This window comes from Saccostrea echinata, unplaced genomic scaffold (assembly GCF_033153115.1).
Source record: "Saccostrea echinata isolate AGI-Se365-2 ecotype Australia unplaced genomic scaffold, CSIRO_AGI_Sech_v1 ptg000033l, whole genome shotgun sequence".
In the NCBI taxonomy this organism is placed as follows: Eukaryota; Metazoa; Mollusca; class Bivalvia; order Ostreida; family Ostreidae; genus Saccostrea; species Saccostrea echinata.
In genome coordinates, this window is record NW_026889782.1 from 34,220,241 (window position 1) to 34,244,709 (window position 24,469).

At 31.6% G+C, this 24,469-nt stretch overlaps 1 protein-coding gene and 2 long non-coding RNA genes across 3 annotated transcripts in view; 1 reads left to right on the forward strand and 2 right to left on the reverse strand.

Annotated features, from left to right (window-relative positions):
* LOC133198463 (fibroleukin-like) overlaps positions 1-23,283 on the reverse strand; it is a 116,731-nt gene extending 93,448 nt beyond the window's left edge. Inside the window, exons 1-4 of the mRNA XM_061334552.1 lie at positions 23,251-23,283; positions 22,976-23,072; positions 22,464-22,631; positions 21,050-21,136 (exon numbers count right to left, since the gene is read on the reverse strand). Of these exons, the coding sequence (XP_061190536.1) occupies positions 21,050-21,136; positions 22,464-22,631; positions 22,976-23,072; positions 23,251-23,277 (379 nt within the window). The 5' untranslated portion in view covers positions 23,278-23,283. The remainder of the gene's footprint in view (positions 1-21,049; positions 21,137-22,463; positions 22,632-22,975; positions 23,073-23,250) is intronic.
* Positions 7-4,153, reverse strand: LOC133199236 (uncharacterized). The gene is made up of 3 exons (XR_009722770.1): positions 3,837-4,153; positions 2,490-2,690; positions 7-638 (listed from the first exon to the last, which is right to left on the reverse strand). It is a non-coding gene; the product is annotated as an uncharacterized LOC133199236 (long non-coding RNA).
* On the forward strand, positions 16,011-17,876 carry LOC133198878 (uncharacterized). Its single transcript, XR_009722643.1, has 3 exons — positions 16,011-16,091; positions 16,502-16,697; positions 17,266-17,876. It is a non-coding gene; the product is annotated as an uncharacterized LOC133198878 (long non-coding RNA).
* Positions 23,284-24,469: the final 1,186 nt, after the last annotated feature.

Consider the following 24,469-nt stretch of genomic DNA (forward strand, 5'->3'; position numbering starts at 1 on the left):
ACATTAACATATTGAAAACTTATTTGCTCTATCTACAATTAAAAAAAAAAAGAAAAATAATTTGTAATTTGACCAAATTTGAATTTATGAAAACTTATTACATTTAGTACCAAACACTGACATTGTATCTAAAAATGATGCTACAGACATGGCAAATTCTGATAACACCAATAATGTATCCACAACTGATGTCATGGACATTTCAAACAGACTGAAGATATATGACTCTTTTCATATAAAACTCTGGGGTCTTTCAACTGAAAAAGTCTGCATTCTGAGATAGAATCCACTTCACTTTTTATAACGAGTCACACACAGTTTTCAATTCACATCTTCCATCAATAACTCCATATCGAATATGTTGGCAATGCCAGTTTTAAACTGCATTCGATAATACTGGGACATCATAGGAAATGATAGTGTATCCAGTGACTACACTTTTCTTGTCGTTACTCAAAACTTTAGTCTAATTCTGATTGTTGCAAGAGAAACTTCTATGTTCACTTGTTATTGTACACCTTCATTCCATTTATTTTTAGACCTGTAATTTTGTCTGCCTGTTTATTGATTGTTCTTTGTGGAAAAAGTTGAAAACTTTTCTCGTCTCATTGCTGATATGATCATGATGTTCCCGCTCTCTGTAAGAAACAATAATCTTGTTTTAGTTATTAGTTCAGGTGATAAAATAATTTTCATTTTAATAACAATCAAATGATCTTGTCCACCTGATCTTGTCAATACAGGCCTACAGAATGGTTGTGGTGTGTGTTGGGGGGGGGGGGGGGGGTCTGTCCTAACTTTTTTTCTGAGAATAGTATTTGGCTATAGAGTAAATTTTCATTAAGATGTCAGTTGCACCCCCCCCCCCCTTTTTTTTTTACTAGAGGTCTGCATCAATAAACTTGTTACATGTATATGGGCAGTTAGTGATTTCACATACCTAAACCTGTTGGCTTTATTTCAAACATGAAATGTTTAATAAGTTTAACTATGAAACATACAAGTTGTATGTCCCTATGATACTATAAATAAACAATAATTAAGTATTTGTATTTATGTATAATTCATAATATTTAATGTCAAACCTAATATACCAGTTAGTATTCATCAAACAGTTACAATTCTTGCATATGGTTAGTGATGGGAAATTGGGATTTTTTTCATAATTGATTATTGGAATAATGGGATGCACTATAATCGAAAAAAAAAATTGATTAATTTCAAATATTATATTTCTTCAATTTCAAATGTAGAATAAATTGTTTAGAAATTCTGGAGTGATTTCCAAAATACATTTTTGAAATAGTTTGTATCATTGAGTTCATTTATTAGATTATTATTTAGGATTTAGTTAAATTCAAAGAAGAATGAATCAAAAACTAAAGGAATAATTTGCTTTTAACTAATATTTTGAGTAATCGATTATCTATAATTGGGGACCATTTCGATTAGATAATTGATTTAATCGATTAATCATTACATCACTACATATGGTACTTTCAACTTTATCTAAAACTTGTCATGGGTATCAACTATGATATACATGTATTTGTCTAAAAGTGACACATAGGTCTAACTGACTGATTACATGTATTTTTATGTTTTTCTTCATACTGTAATATATCACTACATGTATAAAATACAATTTACTTGCTTACTAGTTGTGAAATCTAGCCAATTATCAAAGAAAATAATCTAGTAAGTAAAGCCAAGAAAAATGATTGGTTAAACCTGCTTTGTTTCCACTTTTATCATGTTCATGCTGGAAAAATTTAGAGTACTGGTAGGTACTGGTAGGCATATTTTTAATTTTTTTTTTTTTTTTGCGTGGACTTTTTTAAATAAAACAACCAAGTAACACTGATGTCCAGTCTATGCGAAAGTTTTTTGGACCACACAGGACATTGGGTCCTGTGTAATCAATGAACACACAGGACCGAATCAATTTTTGTTGGACCAAAAAACCTAATGTAAAAAAGTGAAACACGTGAAAATGCAGAGTAGTAAGCCTAACACCTTTTCTTTTACAAGGTATTGCTCCCGCATAGTACTGTAGATGTTTCATAGGGTTTTAATCACCTTCATTTACGTATTTGGATTTGTGAGAAATTTTTTACTTATAACAAACATTTACATGACTCCCCATCAAAATAACAATGCTCAAAACTGGACATAGACACATCGGACATTCTGGTACGGTGTAAAAAATGACGCATCGGACCAGAGGCACTGCACATCGGTCAGGTCTGACGGTCCGATGTCTTTTGCATAGACTGGAAGTCAAAGAAATAGTGTTTTATTTATGGTGGAAATTTTTTATACATGCTATTATTGGGGAATTTAAAATGAATATTCATATTTTTCTTGAAAAAGCATTTTAAAAAAATTAGGGTCAGCTACAAAATAGGGTCGGTTCACTGGGTTGTGAAAGTGGAAACAATTTTGCCTAACAACACCACAGCCTAACATTTTGACAAATGTAAATGTACCTTAATGATAGCTGATGATCCATAAGTTAGGATATTCACAGTATGAAAGAGCTGCTGAAATGGCATGGACATTTTAGAGCATCTGTCATATCACCCCCAGTTCCATAACCCTCCTTCCAAGTTTCCAGATAGCAGATATTAAGGGTTCCAGATCCTGTTCCATCTCAACTTCATGTTCAATGTCCACAATATTAGGGATACCTATTCAAATAATATACATGTACTACTAAATCTATATAGCTGAGATTTCTTCCCTATCACTGCATATATGTAAATGTAGATGCAGTACATACAAAATGAGTGTTTTATTTTATTTTCATATTGTGTGGTGTACATGATTATGATTGAGTTTCACATACTCTATAATATGTATTGATGCTTTTAGCTTTCATGAACTCAAAAGAAAATTCAATTAAAAAAAATGATTATAGTCAAAATTGCAATTCAGACACTCCACCATCAACATAACTTGGAAATAAATAAGGAAAGAAATAATCTTAATAAAAAGAAAAGTCCTGTTTTAGGCCAAAGAATTTAGTGGTAAGTATTATTTTGTGTTGTAGTGTAGTGAATTTTTTATCTAGTATGTTTTGGAAGAAAATATTGTCTAGACAGTGTCCAACACCTTGCATCTGGTTACCTTCAAATTTCATTGAGTTATAACTGTGTCTCATATATGACTTGACATTTATAATAAATTATTGTTTCTTTTAATATATTTTCTATGTTTGCTAAATTTAAAAGCATCAATACATACATGTAGACATGATAGAGTACATGAAACTTGAAACGTTTTCCAAAATCAAGCGCACCTGAATAACATCAATAAATTTTTGAATTTTTATTGTTTCACCAACATTCTGGAATGCAATCATGTCACACAATATAAAAATAAATTACAAAACAGAATTGTATATATATCATGTAAATTACCCCCTCATGTGTGCACTGGTAACCAGTGCTATTGTTTTTATTATAATATAGTGTAGTGCTCTTTATCCCTTTTTCAAATCTATATTGTAAACAACAACTAAGGAAGAATATAACAATTTTTAATCTCAAAATCTCTGTTTTTTTTTTGTTTTGTTTTTTTTTAAAAACTTTAACATGAATCGTCACTAATTTATAATGTTGTGTGTTCACTCATGCCCCCAATTCAGAAAAAAGTACCCAGTTCACTCATATATATATATATATATATATATATATATATATATATATATATATATATATATATATATATATATATATATCTTATCTAATACCGGTATTTTGCTGAGCCACAATCACTTTTACTGAATTTCTGAGGTAATGTTAGTTAAATGGTGTCAAATACTAGAGACAAACCTGGGCAGATCGTTTTTGCTAGGCTAGAGTTGTCATGCGTTTGTGATTCGAATGATGGGTTTAATCTTTGCACAGTAATTTTCAGTCAGACGCAGCTCACCATCGCCTTTTTTTTGAGTCAAGGAAGCCTTGCTGTACCGCTGAATAGATTTGGTTGATGAAAATCCTCGTTTTCTCCGCATTTCATTCTTTTCGAAACATCCGCTTTGTTTACATTACCGAAAAGTAAGATAAGTCGTAAAATTACCTCGACTTGTTGTTAGTTTGAATCCAATGAAATTTTAGTCACATTTTATATGATTTTATATCAAGTATATCTTTAAAATAAGTTGCATTGTAAATTTTTTTCCCAACTCTACTAAAGAGATGAACGACATACGATTCATTTACGTCATTCGGAGTTGCGCGGTGGATTCAAAATCGTCACTACCATACGTCCTTAAAGTAAAAATCAAGCTTTGCATAATTCATGGGAGTTGTCGTCTAACACAAACATATCGAATTTTTTAGCATGTTTAGGGTGCTGGTTTCGGAACGTTCAGCTGTGAAGATCCACTTGCTAACCCTACCATGCACTGGAAAGACCATGATGTGGATGACACAGGTGCTTATTACAACCAATGAACAGGTAAATCATTTTTTCTTTCTTTTTGTAGTGAAAATTCCTGTATCTCTAAACATTAACTCTAAATAAAGTGAACTTTGAATTGTATTTACTTGATATTGCATTCACACATTGACTAATATTTTGAAAAAAATATGTGATACACATGATATTTATAATGCATGAATATGCATGTAAACTCGCCATTTTACCACCCATTATGCTCAAATATGGAGCCAGCTTTCTTTTATAGACTGCTGTGGTATTTTCAATCTGCATGATGCATGTGGTTAGAATTTCTGTTTCTCAATTTTCAGTTTCTTTTGAATTATCACATATACATGGATGGCCAAACTTCATTCAATGGATGGCTCTTTGTCAACACTCCCATGTACATGAACAACCTTGTTCGAAGAATTTTGTCCTGGAGAAACAGTTTTCAGTCCATTGTGTCCTTTCTCTTAAAAACTCTGACAGCCGAAACTGAAAAAGGTATTTTTTTAAATTTTGATAGAATTAATGGGTATGTTATTTCTTTTAGCTCAATAATTGACTGAAATGATGGTTAACTACTAGGCTGGTAATTTTTTAGTCATACTACATTGACGTCCCCATACCATATAAATGTAACTACATGTATAACATAATAAATAAACTTTATGAATAAATATTTTTAATTTGAAAAGGAAAGTTATTTCAACATAATCAGTGTGTTAATTCTAGCTTTCTTACCTTTATATATAAATTTACATAAATTTTACATTACCAATTAATTATAAAAAACTTAATCTTTTATAGGATAGAAGCTAATTGTGCAAATACAACCAGAATTGATTATGTCTTGGACAAGTCAAAGGAGTTCCTCCAGTCTTTCAGAGAGATGGCAGTTGATGAAAGAATGGTGGCCACAAAGCAAAAGTGCTCTGGTATTCAGCATTTTGTGATTGATGTCTGATTTGGAATTCAGTTAGCAATATTTCTGGATTTGTATATTTGGGTAAAAAAAAACATTTTTAACTGATTGACTAAAAGTTTTGCATTGAATATTGCGATAAATTAATTTTTTTGTTCAAGATGACAGTTCAAGTCTTTATTGTACCCCTAAAGCACTTGGCAGAGAATTTAAAAATCTTGTTAAGTCAGTTAGTTTATATTGTCTTGCTGAATTATACGTTGGGGGAAAATTCATGATAATAAAGATGATTTTTTATGGTATCAAGAAAATGGATTTATTTTTGTTTAACAGAAAGATTGTATAGTACATGTAGTTACTGTTATGTAATTTTTACATCACTGTTCAGCCAGACCTGTTTGTGATTTTTCATTGAAATTCAGATTAAATTGAGTGAGGAAAGAAATTTAAAAACCTTTATTAGCCAATCTTACAGTAAATGTATGGGAGTTGTGGGTTTGTCAGTTCAATGTGCTTGTAAATATCCATCATACATTGGAACAAAGTTGCACTGGTGGAAAGTACTGGATTTTTTTTTATTTATTTGATATTATGATTGTGAACTCTTTTTTTAAAGAAATTGGAACAAAAGAAAACCAATTCATAAATTGTACTTCAAATTTTAGCTTGAATTTTTTTTTGATTTACTTGCATTGTCAATTATTGCATTAAAAGACCAAGTCAAATGTTTCTCATCAAACATGGCTATTGAATATTGCTATTCTTCTCACAAATCCTTAGCCTATCTTGCTATCAATAGTCAGGATTTTTTTTCTCGAATCATGATTAGAGTATATAGACATCATTTGACCAGACAGCAAGTGCTAATTGACATTATCTTCATTCAGGATATTTCTGGACTCTCGATAATGAAAAAGTCTTGTAAAAAATGATTCATAAGATACTAGAATTCTGTTCTTTAAATAGCTATGGCATCATCCAACTTGAAGATGATGTGTACATCATGTAATCTGGAATCTATATAGCAGAAATAGACTTTCAAATATACTAACAAATAAACCTATCTGCTTGTTATTATTCTTCTGATACTTCATTTTTAAAAATGCTCTTTATTTCTATCAATAATGCAAGCTGTGATTCGAGATCATTTGACCTAAACAATCCTGACTTTTGATAGCATAATAGGCCAAGGGTTTGTGAGAAGAGTAGCAGATCAGAAATCCTTGGCTACCAAAGATGAGCAAAGATGAGCAAATGCGTGCCACATAAATTAGATGAATTAAAGGATTGTAATGAAAAAGCCACTTATTTGAAAAAGAGATTCTAAGTTCCATGCATTGTCCATCTTGTGAGGTTTCTTCATACTTATCAAATGACAAAAATTGTTTTAACAAGTGAAGCCATGAAATCTGTTAAAAACTAGAAAATGTAAGGTAATTCTTGTAAGAAAATAAAATTTTAAGTATTTTCTTATATTCCAATAGACAAAGAAAATGATAGTTTTTGAAAATGATGAAATAAGTTCTCAACTGTATAATTTATGAAAATTTGTTGATAACTGGTTGCATTACTTTTTTACCATAATATTTTAACAGTATGTGTCACTAAGGTTGATATACATGTAATCACATCTTACAAATTTTATGTCAGTTCACTTAAGTTATAGATGTATTTTTTGAATGGCAACCAAGATATGTAAAATAAAAAAAAAGAACAATTCATTTGTGTAATATCTCTGTGGATTTTGTCGTTCACAATTTTATATGTCAATTATTAGACAATATGTCCATAATAATTGCAGCATTTTAAAATGGATATGTTCTTGCAATTTAAGGCAGAATTCTGTATTGATATGACCTTGACCCCCTAAGAAAAGAAATGTCAAGGTCAATACTTAAGACAATTGTCTGATGTACATGTATGTTCTATACATTATTTTTGCCCCATATCTTACTTACAACATCATGAAAAGCACAAAAGTAGCTTTCCATGAATGAGCGATAACAAACTTAATACAACCAAAAAATTGAAATTTTTGTTGTTGCTTAGCAACCACTTAGAGGTCACTGAACACATATTTGAACATAAGTGGTATATGGATGTTGTAGTTCAGCATGATGCCTTCTAAAGAGTTTATTCAGAACTGTCTATTTCAGCATTCATTGTTGTAAAATTTTAGTTAGAATATTGAAAAGTGTTAAAAAAAAACTGATAAAATTTGCACTTATTTGACCTTTGACCTCCTAAAAACAAACCTACTGAGGTCAAACTTTAAGACAAATATTTACTGTACATCCCTCTAAATATTATGACCCCATAGTCTGACTTTAAAAGGTAATGGAATGCATAAATGTGATTTGGATGAGCAAAAAACAAGAAATACTGCCCGAAAAATACAAAATACCTGTTGCTTAGCAACCTCTTTAAAATCTTTATTTTGCAGAATTGAAAAAAAAGTTTATGTGATTAATGTAGTTCAGTATAATGCCCTTTTGTGAATATAATCTAAATTTCCTATTTCAACATACATCATTGTAAATTTTTAGCTTAAAGATTAAAAAGTGTCCAAAAATTCAATAAAATTCTGCACTTATTTGACCTTTGACCTCTATTTCCAGTAGTAAGGTCAGTCATGAGGTATCTGAATAGCTATGGAATATCATCTCTGGAAAATTCCCTACAAAATGGTATGCATTATGACTAGCTTTCCCTTTGGATAAAAAAGTTAAAAATTAATTTATAATGATATGTCAAAAGGTCTCCAAAGTCGCTTAAAATGCGCCGGTAGAGAAAGGGTTAAGCTACGTCCTATAAAGCTTGAATTCTAATGTATGTACCCCCTTCCCTTTAAAAAAAAACCTTCGTTTAATTTGTCAAAAAACGTGTGCACAAATTTAAAATTCGATACTTCTTTCCACGTTAATCAATTTCATGGTATCACTTTTTTAACATAACACCATTCTCTTTAGCTAATATACACTTGATTTAAAAAAGAAAAAAAAAAAAAAGAAGCATTGGTGTAAAAAAAAAAAATCAGTGCTTTATTAGCAAGAGACTTGTAATGGTATTAACAAAACCGATGTTATTAACACATTTTTATCAGGATAATACATTCCGAATGAAAATATTATGCTTTGCATACCTAGGACATTCTTAGTACAATTTTGTTTTCCTTTGCAGTTTGAGCAGATTACATTAAACACGGTGTAAAAAAGTTCTAAATATAGACACATTCCTAATGCAAAGGTATGAACTTAAACAATAGAATGCTTTCTTTGCAATTGGTTATTAGTACGAGAATTAATGTTGCAGCTGTTGCAGAGAAAATGCATAACCAGCGTAAGCGTAATTTTTTCTGCAGTAGCTGCAACGTTAATTCCCCTACTAACAAGCAAAAAAAGACATTTTATTGTTTATATTTATAGTTGTACAAATAATCATTTAAAGTAGAATTAAATAGATGGAATTGTGTATTATTGGTATGTACGCCATTGTATGTTTCATTGATGGAACAGCCACTACTCAAGAAATGTGTAGAGGTGATATGCTTAGCGGTGTTTACCTTCTGATAAACGGCAATGGTTTTCTCAAGAAATAAAGGAGATAATATTCAGTGGATGTAAATACAACAAAATGAGCTCAAATACTATTCGTTATCTCCAGATATTTCATCATTAAATAATTTAATTATCTGTCCTTGACCTATGTTTCGTGTCCTTGACATTTTTTTTTACATGTAAGATTCCTCTAGGTTCCCTTCCACATCAGTGAGCTAACCTTACCATGCCACCTGGATTCTCCATGAAACATTCGTCACTTCCGGGGGCGGGGATGGGCGCATGGGCAGAGACCTTCGTACCGAAGTTCACGATCCTCGAGGTTTATGAAGGACTTATTCACGCTGTAGACCGGAAAGATGACTTTTACTCATGGCAGGTAAACTTATCTGAAGAATCACCAAAATCAAGTTCAATATCTCATCCACACACAGGACATCCTATATATTCCCGATAAACAATGTTTGAAAAAGAATGTTTTAAAGGAGAACATCTAAAAGTTTGACATAAAAAAAACTGTTAAAATTACTACAACAGAACAATAATTTAATCCATAATCAATCATTTGTATCGAAGATTTTAATGTTTTGATCCATATGATGATTTGTTAAAGAGAAGTCAGTACAATATGTGAATGTTGAACTTATGTTAAAAGTATCAGTTAAAAAAAGAAATTAATTTTTGAGAATTCATCAGGACATGACCTAGTACGCTTCACGCCGGCATATTTCATGAAGCGCGTTAGCGTTCATGATAAATATGCAGGCGTGAAGCGTTGTAGTTCATGAACCTCATGAATTCTCAAAAATTAAATTCGTTTCTTATATTTACATTATTTTCTAATGACGTACCACATATTTATGTCATTCAACGATCATTTCTGTCAAAAAATTGCACTGTAATTTTTTTATTTCAATTATTTCACAATGGAAATATTCTAACTCATCCCACGGTTGTTCATGAGAATAGGAACTTTTTCTAATTTGCAAAGTATCTTAAGGAAAAATATTTGGAAATGAAAATAATTTAAATGTTAACGTTCTGAAAGTTTAAATAGTGTTAAATTCAATCGCATCTTCTCGAGCCTTTCCTGCAAGCTCGGAAAGACACCTTAAATGTTCATGTATTTCATCACTGTATGTAAATATTTTATATACAATGGAGTCCCTTCTGATTTAAGACTTTTTTAAAGGTAGATAAACAGGGGGCCTATGGTACTTATATCATAGATGCAGAAGACCTATCCTGTAGTAGCTGGTTACGATTTGTGAACTCTCCCGCCAAATATCAGCAAGAAAATGTCATCCCTATAACGTGCGAGGGCATCATCTTCTATATGACGTCACGTGACGTAGAACAGGGTGAAGAGCTTCTGGTCTGGTATGGGGACGGATATGGGAGGTTTTCAGTGGTAAACCGTATACAATCGGGTAATTATTCAATCTATCACTTCACATACCTTCATTTCTTTAATTTGCAACAGGGTAGAAGTAAGAACTGCTTTTTATCTATATTAATGTATAAACTCCTTTTATGCTTCCTCTTTCAAGCAAAAATTAAATGAACAGTAACCTAGAAAACTATAACTTAACACATGTATGTGTTGAAATTGTTTATTAAGGCTTGATAGATTTCAAGCTAGTATATACAAAAACCAAAATTTGACAAGCAAACACCGGTTGAGACCAAGTAAAAATTACATGCATTAGCAAAATGTACAAGTCTAAACTTACAAACATGTATATTAGAAGTTTGGTAACTATAACCAATTGCAAACACAATAAGTGGTATAATACATCAAAATTACAATATTCCAAAATATTTGTATGGAAACAGACGTGACTAGAAAAATCATTGTAAGTGGCAGAAGGTGAGGTCCAAAGGCTCATAGCTCAAAGTTCTTTTTCATGAAAAATGGGGGAGGTGGGAGCGTTTAAAAATCTCTCTCAGCCTTCTCTTACAAAATATGTCTACTTATCTTTCACAAATCGTACAAAGCGACGCTAACTCTCAACCAATCAGATTGCCACAACGACCCTGAGGCTCCCAGTAGGAAAAAATTGCGGAGGCCCTTGTAAGGGCTTACAATTACAACTAAATTACTATATGAACAAATATATATGTTGAACATAACACAAATATGAAACACAACTTGCAATATTATGTCATTCGTCAGCATAAAACTATAATGAAACGCAAAAGAAACGCAACATTCTATTTTAGGGGGAAATATTATATATAGGATATAATTTTGTATCTAAAATGTAAGGACATCTTCAACTTTGTAAATATCAGTAATTTAACTGTTGGGTGATTTTCATACCATAACCGGAAGTTAAGTTTGAGTCCGCTTAACAAAATAAAAAAATTGCATGTTTAACAAAATATTTGGCAATAATACGGGGTTTTAAGAATTTGTATATGTTCATCATAAGTAATGAAGCAATGTTACGAATAACAAATTCTCCTTTCTTTTCCGTAAGCGATGCCAAGGCTTCCTAAAAATGACTTAAGAAAGCATTTCCATTGCTCTAGCTGAAAAATCTCAAAATAAAGGTAATGGAGAGTTGCAGATGCAAATATGCAACACATCACGCCTCAACAGGCTCTGACGTATCATTAGCATGAATGACGGCCCTTGGACAGGAAGTCCAAGGGTTACTACACTGCGCTTGGCTAGAGAAAATTCGACCTCATCATCTGAAAAACAGGCATTTAAAATGGCAAAGAGTATTTCTTTCGCTCAGATCTCGAGATTGATAAACCTACTGCATCATAAAAAATCAAGCTGCAACTGTTGTACATGGCAGTCTTGCACACTGTAATTGAATGACCGGGGTGGGGGGTGTTTTAACATCCATGTGTTACTTTCTAAAGTTAAAAGATTATAATTTAACATTTTTATCAAATCTCTGATGTTTATAAATCAAGTTTTACCTTACTGTATTCATTTTTGAAAACCATTAGATAAAAAATTCAAATATTTGTAGATTACCACTTGTTGCGTTTCTTTTGCGTTTCAGTATATTTACTGTCATAAATGATATATATATATATATATATATATATATATATATATATATATATATATATATATATATATATATATATATATATATATATATATATATATTTTTCTTTTTTTCCCCCTTTTTTGCATTCCACAAATTTGAATTTTAGAACTTTTAGTTTACTAGCTTCATTGAAATCTTGAAACAAAGATTATTGCAGTGTATGAAATTTGTAATTTTTCAATTGATTTTCCATTTAAAAGACCTTGGTTATGGTTTCAAATACCATCCAACGATACTTATTTTCCTTTGTTCTTCAAATTGAATTTTAGTTATGCCTAGACTGGCTTATGCTTACATGTATCAGAAAATTGTACTTTTTTACCTAGGTCGAAAATGGGATACTTTCCCTTTGAACATCTGTTGGTTTTCGATACATAAGTTCAATTTTATCGATTTATAAGTTTTTAAAGGGTATGGGTGTAGAACAACAAACAAATTATATAAATGGAGTTTAGAACGTTTATATGTTATGACACAGGTATCGATATTTCAATAATGATGTTATTTTCTTTCCTTTTTCTGCAGAAGTTGATCTGAATGGGTCTTTTGCAGTCCGTGCCAATGTTTTGACATTTGACAATGAAAGACTAATTTTTGATAATTGGACACCTGTGACGTATCAGAACTGAAATCCAAACGACGAGGGTGAGACGGCAGTTGATCCTATCTTTGGCCTCCTTTTGACTTATCATAACGACAGTAGGTGGCGCTGGGTTACTGAAAGGAATTACACGTACTATACAGGAGAAGACGGACTAAAACTTCCTTTTATTTGTGAGGATTCTCCGTTTTATTTGGAGCCGGAAGAGTGTTCTATTACGTTATGTTTCATTTTTTTTTAAATAAAAATAAACTTTTGCCACCATTATATTTTTATCATTGAAAAAATGGCAGATAGACTAGTGGGTAAAAAAATGTAAACAAATTGAATGGAATCTTCTAAATTTTATGTAGTATATTTGTCTTCTAGGAAGAGATTTATCCTCAAGTTTTTAATAAACCACAGATAGCATGTAGACAAAATGTACAATATGGCGTCCCGTTATCTTTGCACTTCCTCATGGAAACTAACTGGCAGGATAACATGTAGACAAAATGCATATTGTGGCGTTTCGTTATCTTTGCACTTCTTCAGGAATACTTACATTCAGATCTCTTCTTTCCATATGTAGAAAATAAAACCTAACACCAAGTGTTATTAGAAATTTTTTATGCACCCGTAATCGAAGATTCGGGGAAATATATATTTTGCTCTAACCGTCCGTCTGTCTTTCTGTGTGTCTGTTGGTAAGTTTATCTGTTTGTCTGTTAGTCCGTAAAATAAAAACTTTAACCTTACCCATAATTTTGATTGGTTTAAAAATGGTTTTCTTTCCTTTCAGGTGTATTCCATGCAAAAAGACCTTTCCTAGGGTGTAAATATTTTTGACCTTTTGAACTTGATCTTGGAGTTTGACACACTTTAAAAAAATTACCTAATTTTAACCTTGGCCATATCTATTGAACGGTTAAATCAGATAATTACATGCAAAACGTGTTCATTTCTTTTGACAAGACCTCCTCCTAGGTACCAACAATATTGACCATTTGACCTTGACCTTATGAGTTTGACCTACTTTTGAAAAACTTTAACCTTGGCCGTAATTTCTGAATGGTAAGTGCTAGGGCTTAAATATTTCACCGCTTTATTTCTTGTGGCAAGAACTTTTCTTGAATACCGACATTTTTTACCCTTTGATCTTGACCTCAGACTTTGACCTCTTTTGAAAATGTTCGGTCATTACTTTTTAATGGCTGATTCTAAAACTTTCGTAATTCACCTGTGTATTTCTTCTGAAATTCATTTGTGTACTATTAATTTTGGCCTTTTGGCCTGACAATTTTTGACTAACTTTTGAAAATCTTTAATTTTGGCCATAATTATTGAACTGTTGGTGCTTTTATAGCTTTTAGATTTCAAAGGTGAACTCATTTTGACAAGATCTTTTTTTTGAGTACCAACAATGATGATCTCTTGACCTTGACCTTAGAGTTTAACTTGCAAATGACAACCTTCGCGATAAGCGGCCATTCGAGGGCATCATTGTTTCCCCAAAACATCTTGTTGTATTAACATCAGCTTCTTAAAAAACTTTTTCTCTTTATTGGACTACAAGTACCAAACTGCAGTCTATATATATATATATATATATATATATATATATATATATATATATATATATATATATATATATATATATATATATATACATATATGTAGTTTTTTTTTTTTGGAAATATGTATCATAGTCCATACACCGAATAATAGAGAATGAATTGTCTTAACACAGACTTAAGCATTGAATCATTTTTTTTAAATGTTGTCTCATTATATTAACGGTGAGTGCAAACAAATTAAGAAACGCGAGCTAGCGCTTTATGAAAATTTGTTTGTACACACCATTGCTGATTCGAGACGGCATCTTTCAAAAAATAATGATTCAATGCTTATATGTGACCGCGACTGGGAAAAAGGGGCCAGATGCGGCAAACGTCATAATGAGAAATCGGCGATAGTTCTGAACGTTTGCGTCACAATCGAAAAAAAAAACGCGAGAAAAAAATTATGCAGTACACGTGCTTCTGAAAAAGTTTATCTCTGTCTCGTATTTTTAAAGTGTTAATTATAAAATTTGAATAGATGTCTGTTATATTGCATTTGTTTTAATGTTTTGCAATATATTTTATTACGGTATTTTTTTTTCCATTTGAATTTACCGCGGATTTTAAAGAGCAATATCTCTGTCCATAAAAGCATTTCCGGTTGAGAACAGATTGAAAGTGAAAGTCACATGTAAACTGTTTGCCAGTTTGGAAATGTAAGGAGTTCAAGTACTAAAAATGAGTCAAATTTCCACAGCATCATCATAAGTATACCATCAGAAATTGTTCTTTATCAAGATGATGAATTTTTAGAAGAGATAGAGCGTGTAGATGAATTATATTTCTCTAAACTTGTTGCTCTAAAATCTAACGTGCGCGACAGACAGTTTTGTGATCTGTCAACCGGCAGCAACACAGATACGAGTAATTTATGGTGATTTAAACTATGATTCTGATTCTGAAAGTGACAATGACAACAATGATGGAGATGTTTATATACCGAATGAAGTTAACATGGTTAATGACACCGACATGTTGTTGACCATAATTGGCCTCCTTTATAATTTCATTGAAGAAGTAACTGTATCAATTGCTTTATATAGCCCCAAAACTTTTAGAACTTTGAGTACAAAGTCTCTTAAGGAGACGCAATTTGATGAGTGATTTTTACATGCATTATTTTCATAAGAGTTCAAGGTTGAATATCATCACTGCACCAAGGTGCGACTTTTTGTGCATACTTGGAAAATAACACATTTGAGAAAAAAGTGTGATAAAATAGCTAAATCAAGCTATTCTGAATAGCTTAATAAAGCTATATAGCTAAATCAAGCTATATAGCTTAATCAAGAGATTGTGCCCGACCTGATCATTACCAGAGGAATGTAAACAAACTGTAAATTAAAGTTTTATTGCAATTTCTTTTTTCCTTTAGTGTATAGTTACAAGTATGGTATACTGTCCATCATTAGCATTAAATGAACATTCAAGTACTATATACTATTATTTGGACTATTTATATCAGGCTGGGTACATGTTGCTCAATGGGTAGAATACCTGGCCAGGGGTCAAGAGTTCAATTTCAGCCATGCATTTTCTCCTCTTCTGTTTTCCTAATAATAGGAAAACAGAGGCCTGTTCAACAGGGCTCGCGAACAATTCTATTGGAGGTGTAAGGAATTTTGACGAGTGCTCGCGAACGTTCGCTCTGTTGAACAGGTCTCAGATATACCCAAGTGTTACTTCTGTGAAATTGAATTTCTTTGTTCATGAAATAGTATATACTATGGATAACTATCAATGCATACAAATGATCATGAATGATTTATTTTGTTAAAGGAACAGCTTCATGTTCAGTTGATATGGAAATGCACTATTCCTGGGATCATGCCCAACAAGTGGGAACAATATTTTTCAAGACGCCACGGAAATGCAATGTGTTTGGTGTATGTTGTGAGGGTTCAGGTATGTTCTTTCATAGGTCATGATATATTGCGTAGTTCTTTAATTCAATCAGAAATAACTGTTTATAAAATGAGATATATATTAAGAACTGTATTTACAATCAATATTAACCTGTAAATGTAATACTTGTAAGAATTTTATGAATTACATTTTATGTGGAAATCTGATATTTGACGAAACAGTAAATTCTAAAATATATATAAAATTGGATACTATTTCAAATATAGAATCATACGATACTGATTCTGAGTAAAACAATTTTAGTTATTATGAATTCTATTAATTGCAACAAAATATTGACACATGCTATTTTTGTCAATGACATAATGTATGTAAATGAGGTAAATAAGTAAGTCAATGATTGAGTTATTTAGTTCTGATCAAAATTTTTGTTTTTACTTAAATGGTAGAAAAACAAGTGTTCTACTTGATTGATGAGGCTGAGAACACAAGGAAGGGTGCTAATTCTGTCATAAGTATGGTTCAACACTTTTTTCAACACCATAATATATGGAGAAAAAACAGCATCCATTCATTTTGACAACTGCAGCGGGCAAAACAAAAACAAATTTGTCTTATGGTATGCTCTCTGGAGAGTTCTTGTTTGTTTGTTTGTTTGTTTGTATGTTGTTTAAGGTCCCTCTTGAGAATGTTTCACTCATATGGAGACGCCACCACTTGCCGGTGGAGAGCTGCAAATTTTGTCCTATGCTCGGCACTTACGGCCATTGAGCAGTGAGGGATCTTTTTCGTGCCAGCACCTACTGCAACACGGGACCTCGGTTTATACGGTCTCATCCGAAGGACCGGTCTTCCACGTCCCACAGTGGGATTCGAACCCGCGACGTAAGGATCAACTCCTTACTTCGCGACTCTAGAGCAGACGCTCTAACCACTGCGCCACGCGGGCGACAGAGAGTTCTTGTAGGTAAGTGTACATCATAATAAAAAAAAATATTTCATTTTAATTATTAAAAATTGTGAAAGTATTGTTCATTATTCAGTACATTCAATGCGCAAAGTGTTACATGGATGTATAATGTCAGTGATTGTGATAGTCATGAAATGCAAACTCTTCTTAAATGTAGCATTTGTATATACTATATATATAATATGTATATAAGAAATAGCATTAGATTGAAATTAATTAAGGAGTGTATTTCCTTTAAATTAGGACTCCATATCATTGTGGAATATTTTGTGATGGTGGCAGGACACACTAAATTTGATCCTGATTGGCATTTTGGAGTCTGGAAAGTAAAATGGTGTTCCTCTACAGCAGAAACCATGAAATCAATGATACAGCAGACACAGTCCGTCATTCATCCCGCAGAGGCCATAACATTCCTCAGCTCATGTCAGATCCACAAACACCTGTGCAATTTAGGGACTGGAAGTTCTTCAAACCCTTGAAAAACATTTGAGGCTATAATCATCATTTCCGAGTAAGTGCTGAGACTCCTGGTGCTGTTGAATGTAAGGAGCTCTGTAATTCTGTTCCTTTGTGTGTTAATCTCCTGAAAGATCAGTATATTCTTCCCTCCATAAATGATCCTCTGCCTCAAGAAATCCCAGCACCTGGTCTTGAGCCCAAGAGGCAATGGAATCTATATGAGGAAATCTGTGAAAATTGTCTATCACTCTCTGCTAAAGAAACATCATGTCCAAAACCAGTTGTACCAAAGAAAGAGATGAAAGTTTATTCACCTGATCATTCTGTCACACTTTTGGAAAAGGAAAAGTCTTCTCCTTAGATGAAAGGGAGGATTATTGTGTATGAGAAAGATTAGATTGATTTATTGATTGTATGTTGTCCCTCTCAAGAATTTTCACTCATATGGAGATGCCACCACTTGCCGGTGGAGAGCTGCAAATTTTGTCCTATACTCGGCACTCGGGGCCATTGAGCAGGGAAGGATCTTTTTCGTGCCAGCACCTACTGCGACACGGGACCTTGGTTTATACAGTCTCATCCTAAGGACTGGTCTCCATGTTCACAGTGGGATTCGAACCATTGACGTAAGGATCAACTCCTTACTTCGCGACTCTATAGCAGACGCTCTATCCACTGCGCCACGCAGGCGACAAAGAGAAAGATTAGAAGTCAAATGTATACATGTAGTTCCTATTGTACTACTTCCAGTAATGTGTTACATTGATGTACTTTTTTGTCAAATTTCATCGCATTAAAACATGTTAGAGTTAGTACATTTGCACTTTTACCCAACTGTTTACATAATCTGTGTCCGACAAGTAGCGTTACATCTCGACTGTTTAAAAATGTATAACACTATGAAAATTGTTAACTGATGTTTGCACCTTCTCTGTGACATTTTCATTTAAATGCATTTTGGATATGTTTAGTATAACAAAAAGTATTACAAAGCTTTGTCAAAAATGATTTTCAATATCAAGGGAAACCAATTTCACGCTTCCCCCCAAAATGTAATATTTTTATAATCTTTATACTGTATGCTGTTGATCATGCTAAGAAAGTACAGATGCATACAACTTGTATCTTGATAATAATTAATTATTGTGCATTTCTCATGTTTCTAGAGTTTATTTTAATGAAAATAAATGGTTGATTATTTTGTTCATTATGTTGTCTTCCCTTTCATTCTGTGGTCATCGATTCAGGTAGATTAATAAGTCAGTCTTCTGAATCCAATTCATTTGTTTCAACAGTCATATATGTAATGAGTAAGAATAACAGTATATTTAATTTAAATTTATTTTCATCATATTTAAGCAAAATTTTAAGAAGAGTTTAAATAAAAAGAATAGGTTGTTCTTAATATACCAGTAGACTGAAAGTGTTGAGATATATTTGATTTTCTGATTATGACGTTTATGACGTTATGGTAACGTCACTGACGTTATGAAATGAATGGAAGATGCCTGCATACCTGGGCCTATATCTTTTTTTTATTTTCAATGATATTTGCATGAAATTTTGAATTTGTGTTATTCAAAGTGTCTTGATTTAAAAAAGACAATAAAATGAATTTCGATTTTTTTACTCATCTGGCCCCTTTTTCCCAGTCGCGGTCACATATATACTTTTTTTTTTTACTCCTCGCCTTGCCTTTTTTTCTTTCTTTTTTTTTTTTTTTTTTTTAAATATATTTGTATTATCCCTCGGGTAGATTACAATTAATAGAAGTAAACGTGAATTTTGATTTCCGCTTATGACATTGCACTTACACGGCATTGAACATTTGTGACGTCAAAATTAAATGCATACTATAACCTTTTGCGCCTTCCCCGTCTTTGTTATTGTGTTTTGAATGCGTAGCTATCAACACATTTTATAAACAAAATACTTGTGAAATATAAATATATCTATCTGTGTTTCAACCCGAACAAAAATTACAGTGACGATATTAGTCTTCGATGACGGATCTTGTACATTTAAGAGCGGAAAACTCTAATTTTTATTCTTTTTAAATAATTATCTGTAGCAATAAAAGATATTTATCTTCAGAAAATGTGATATTTTGACTCTAACCTCATAATATACCCTTGCTAAAAACGTTAGACCTCTAAGACGTACGAATCTGGCATCATTGCGTTTCTTGCCAGAAAAAAAAATAAGCCAAATAAATATATTAATGGTATAATTCAATTTGTAGAAAGAAATATGAAGTACATCTGACGTCAAATATTTAGCTCATTTTTTTCCACAAAATAAAAATGGAACAAGAGCATCCAAAAAAAAAAAAAAAAAAAAAAAAAAAAAAAAAAAAAAAAAAAAAAGCAAATATTGTTATGTATATAAAGTACATTAAGTATATAATGGATTATGTCTGCTCATCCAATCAAAATATGCATGCCTGGAAAAAAGATGGGGACATCTCTTTAAAGAATCATAATCCTGGATATATTGTACTACGGTTCATGAACATCAAATGTAACTAATTATGATTAAGTTATAAAATATATTGAATACAATGAAACGTGTTTTATCCGACATGCACTGGGAGAAAATAAACATGATGTAAGATTACACAGTGTAAAGATAATAGAAATTAGAAGAAATGAGAATGAAATTCAGTGTCAGAATTCACAGACTCTACAGGTGTCGGAGAAAACAGTTTCCACTGTTATACTTTTTATAAGAGAACAATTTTTTTCCCAATTATCCGTCAAGGCATCTTCATGTGGCAGTGTGTCAGTGTTTGTAAATAAGAACGAAATATTTCTAATTTCCAATTTATTACAACACATATTATGTACAGCTTTAACTGGGTACATTTGGTAAGGAAAATTGATAAAACATTATTCCTTCAGCAAATAGTTCAACCACAAAACCCCCTCAAAACACAATCCTTTACAAGTTTTCTCTCTTAATATATAACATTATCCAAAAAAAAAAAAAAAAAAAAAAAAAAAAAAAAAAAAAAAAATGAATAGAATCCCATGATAAAATTAAAATTGTCTCTTTTATTAGAAATGTTTCATTTGACTGATTGGTGATCGTCGTCAATTTGAGGCCTGATCTCTCAATTTTGAATGTCCATCTGTTGTAAGTAAAAAAAAATAAATAAAAGTATTAAATAATGTTTAAGAAAAATAAAAGTGTATGTTTTATTACAAAAAAAGAATTAAATAATGTTTTATGAAAAAAGTAAAAGAATTTAATAATGTTTCAGAAAAAAGGGCATGTTTTATGCCTTTTACGAATATTCTGATAACCTTTTTAAAATGTTCAAGGAAATACCAAATATTAGATACGGGTTTTTAAGATTGAGTGTTGTTTACCTAGTGACGTTTTATTAACATCATGGTCTTCCTCACATTTGCCCCATTCTGTACTGTAGGCCACCAAGGTAACATCCAGTATACCTGAACAAAGTGATACTGCCAGTCTGCCGGGGACCAGGGACCGTTGAGGAAGGCATCGTGACAGTAGTTAAACCACCACCCTCCTCTATGACGAACAGCACAGCTACCACTACCCCTGTCGTTATCTCTGTCTGGTGTACTGAAGTACATCCCAGACAGATTGGCCGAAGAATAAGTAGTGTTTAACATACTGTCACCTGTAGAGAAAATACATCACAGAGATCATTGATTGATTTATTTAAGCAGTGAATCATTATTTTATGCAGGATATAGTCTCATAACTGCAACGGTATGTGCAAACGAATTGAGTAACGAGCTTTATCGCTTATATTATTTAACATTTTTAACTCCTTGCATTGACTGTAAATTTGATTTAGATTTCAAATTCCCTGTATTATCCTTAGGGTAAGTTGTAATTAATGGAAGAGACATTGCAACAGCTTCTGTTCAATGTTAGCGTGAATTTTGATTTTCACTTATGAAGTAACACTTTCACGGGCGTTCAACGTTTGTGACGTCAAAAAAAATCGCATACTTTAAGCTTTAAACACCCTGTCCGTGTTATGGTGTTTTGAGTGCCGTAGCTTTCCTCACACTTTTTAAGCAAAATACATGTGGAATATCTATATATTACGTAAATTTTATTGTCAATAATACTGAAGTACATCTAAGATAGACGGCTTCTCGTGCTGTCTTCTGTAAATAGCAACAATATTTTTTTTTAAATACAATACAAATCGCTGTGCAATTTCTTAAGCATCTTTTCTAATGGAACAATAAACTCAAGGCGTGTTATACTTTTAAAGTATGATTTAAAAAACAAAACAAACAAAATAATTGTAATAATAGAGACTTTGCCTTTAAAATGTATAAAATGCAATACGAAGCAAATTATTCAAAATAATAACAAGGTAAGAAATGATGTACCTGTAAATGTTTTAAAATATTAGATTTTCATTTAATATAGAATAGGTATTGTAAAAGTGTAACGCGTTGAGATTTTTTGAATTTGAATGTTTTTTTATTTGACTATGTTACGCCTCAAATCATTTTCTTTCAACATTGAACTTTCGTGAACATGTCATATTATATATCAATTACGCGCTGTAAACTTCCTATTCCGTAGTAGTTCAAAATGTAGATTATTCAAAAAAAAAAAAAAAAAAAAAAAAAAAAAAAAAAAAAATAAAAACCAAGATTAATAACAATGGCGGATCAAAGGTTGCTACTGAATATGCTAGTTAAAAAAAATAATATAATTTTCTTTTGTTTTAAAAGATATAATTTAAAATTTCCAACAACTAAGCAATAAGAAATTCAGTTACCGCGGAATTCGTAAATTATATCTACGAATGATATCGTGAAATATTAAAATCTTGGAATTAAAGACGTTCACGGAATATTAGAAAAAATGTTTCTATATGTTTTTTTTTCAACAACTTAATAATTTTTCTCTGCATAGAAGTATATAATTTTATACTTGATTCGTAACTAATTTTAAGAACTTAACTTAATTACACGTACCTAAGGTCCCCGTGGCAGGTCCTGCCAGAAAGAGTTGATATTTCTCTGTTTCACTGGAAACAGAGAACCGATCGTACATTTCATACAGCGTTGTACCATTCTGGAGAGTGATGGACACATAAAGGAATGTGTTCTTTTCTTTTGTTAACTGATGTATTACGTCATTTCCTGCATTAAGATATGTTTGAAATCAACTGTAAAGTTTATTGAAATACAATAATTCTATTATAAATATGAATATACATTAATGGAAATCAAATTATTTTCCTGAGCTGTAGACATTCATGCTAAATTTGGTATATTTCAAAGACCATACCGCTGAGTGATGTAATGCTCTCGCTCTCATTTGTTTTCTTTTTTATATCAGATTGCAATTAAACCTGATGAGTGAGTATTGTCATGAACATATAATCCAGACTTACAATCAGATGTTTGATGTGATTCCATTTTTTATTTGTCACAAAAAAGCAATTTTGGAAAATAGCTCTTATTTGATAGAGATTTACACTTACCAACCCAGACATCCTGTTCAGGTGAACCGAAACCATTTTTATAATCTGTCCAACTCCTGTCAAAACTCAGAGATCCGTTTACGCGTTTTTGGATTGCCTTTCAAAGTGAAGAACATGTATAGCAATATAATTCATTGTTTCAAACAATTATATGATCAATATGTTATGATATAAACTAAAAATATTCATATTTTATTATTCTTTATTCTTTTGAAGAACGGAATCACTAAATATGAATTATATAATCCACCCTAATTTTGAAATAAAGTACATACCGTCCATCCTCCGCCCATTGTTACCATATCACAGTAAACTCTGAAAGGACTATGAATGGTTCCATAGGGATAAATTTCATACACCCCTGAATTAGTGTGATTATCTTTAGGAAGATCCTTACAATCTATGGGAATAACTAAAGCAGAAAAATAAACTGACAATCTACAATAATAGAATTATTTGTTGCCGTTTCACCGATATACTAGTATGCTTTTATAAAATCTACATTATTGTTTAACGCTGAGTTACCAGAATCACAGTATACATTAAAATTAAAAAAAAAAAATTATCCCACCCCTTTTTCCTATAATTTTCAGTTTAGACTATAACTTATATTAAGCATTTATTGAAAAACAACCCCCATTTTTTCCCTAACTATTTGAAATTGTATCAACTCTCAACTTTATTTTCCTTTTTTTCTGCGTTGACATTATACTACATGTATGGCCGGCCACCAAAAAATTGATTGCTTCAGTCTCCTCGGCTTGGTGACTTGGTGGTGGGTTTATTTATATATGATTTATTTATCTTTTAAAAATTAAAAAAAAAAATAGATATATTAAATATATTTATACGGTCATGCAGAGGCCTGTCCATTTCTACTTCACTAGGGAAGTGTTGAGAAGATGGAACAGTGATTTGAGGCTGGAAGCATAAGGTGAACAAATAAGAAAAATAAAAATTCTTGTCACCAATGAACGATTTATCCTAATAAGATTTATCAAATATATACACAGGTAGTAAGAGGATATATAATACCTGTAAGAATGATTAAGGTTAATTGCTGAAGTTAAGTTGTAAACTACAATGTAGATTATGTTAAACTGCTCCTCATTACTAAACATTATTTAAGTTTCATAAATTTGTCAAGGCTTTAATCTATAATTTCTTTTTTTTAAAAATGCCGGATGGCAGAGAATGCTAAGTAGTCAAAGGCGCAGGGTTCCCATTTCAGTTTTCAGAACAGTTATTGCGAGATAATAATTTAGAGTTACTAAAGCTTGACGAACATCTTTTTTTTTTTTAATAAATTATATATATATAAAAAACAAAACTTTCTTATGGTTAAGAGTGGTATAATGTTATGATGCTTAAAATGAAGTTCATTTCTGTATTGTCACAGTCTAAGCTCTGATCTTTTTTTTCATAAGTATTTTCTGCACAGTAGAAGTTCAATTTTTTTTTTATCAAAGATAATACTAACAAAAAGTAAAACTA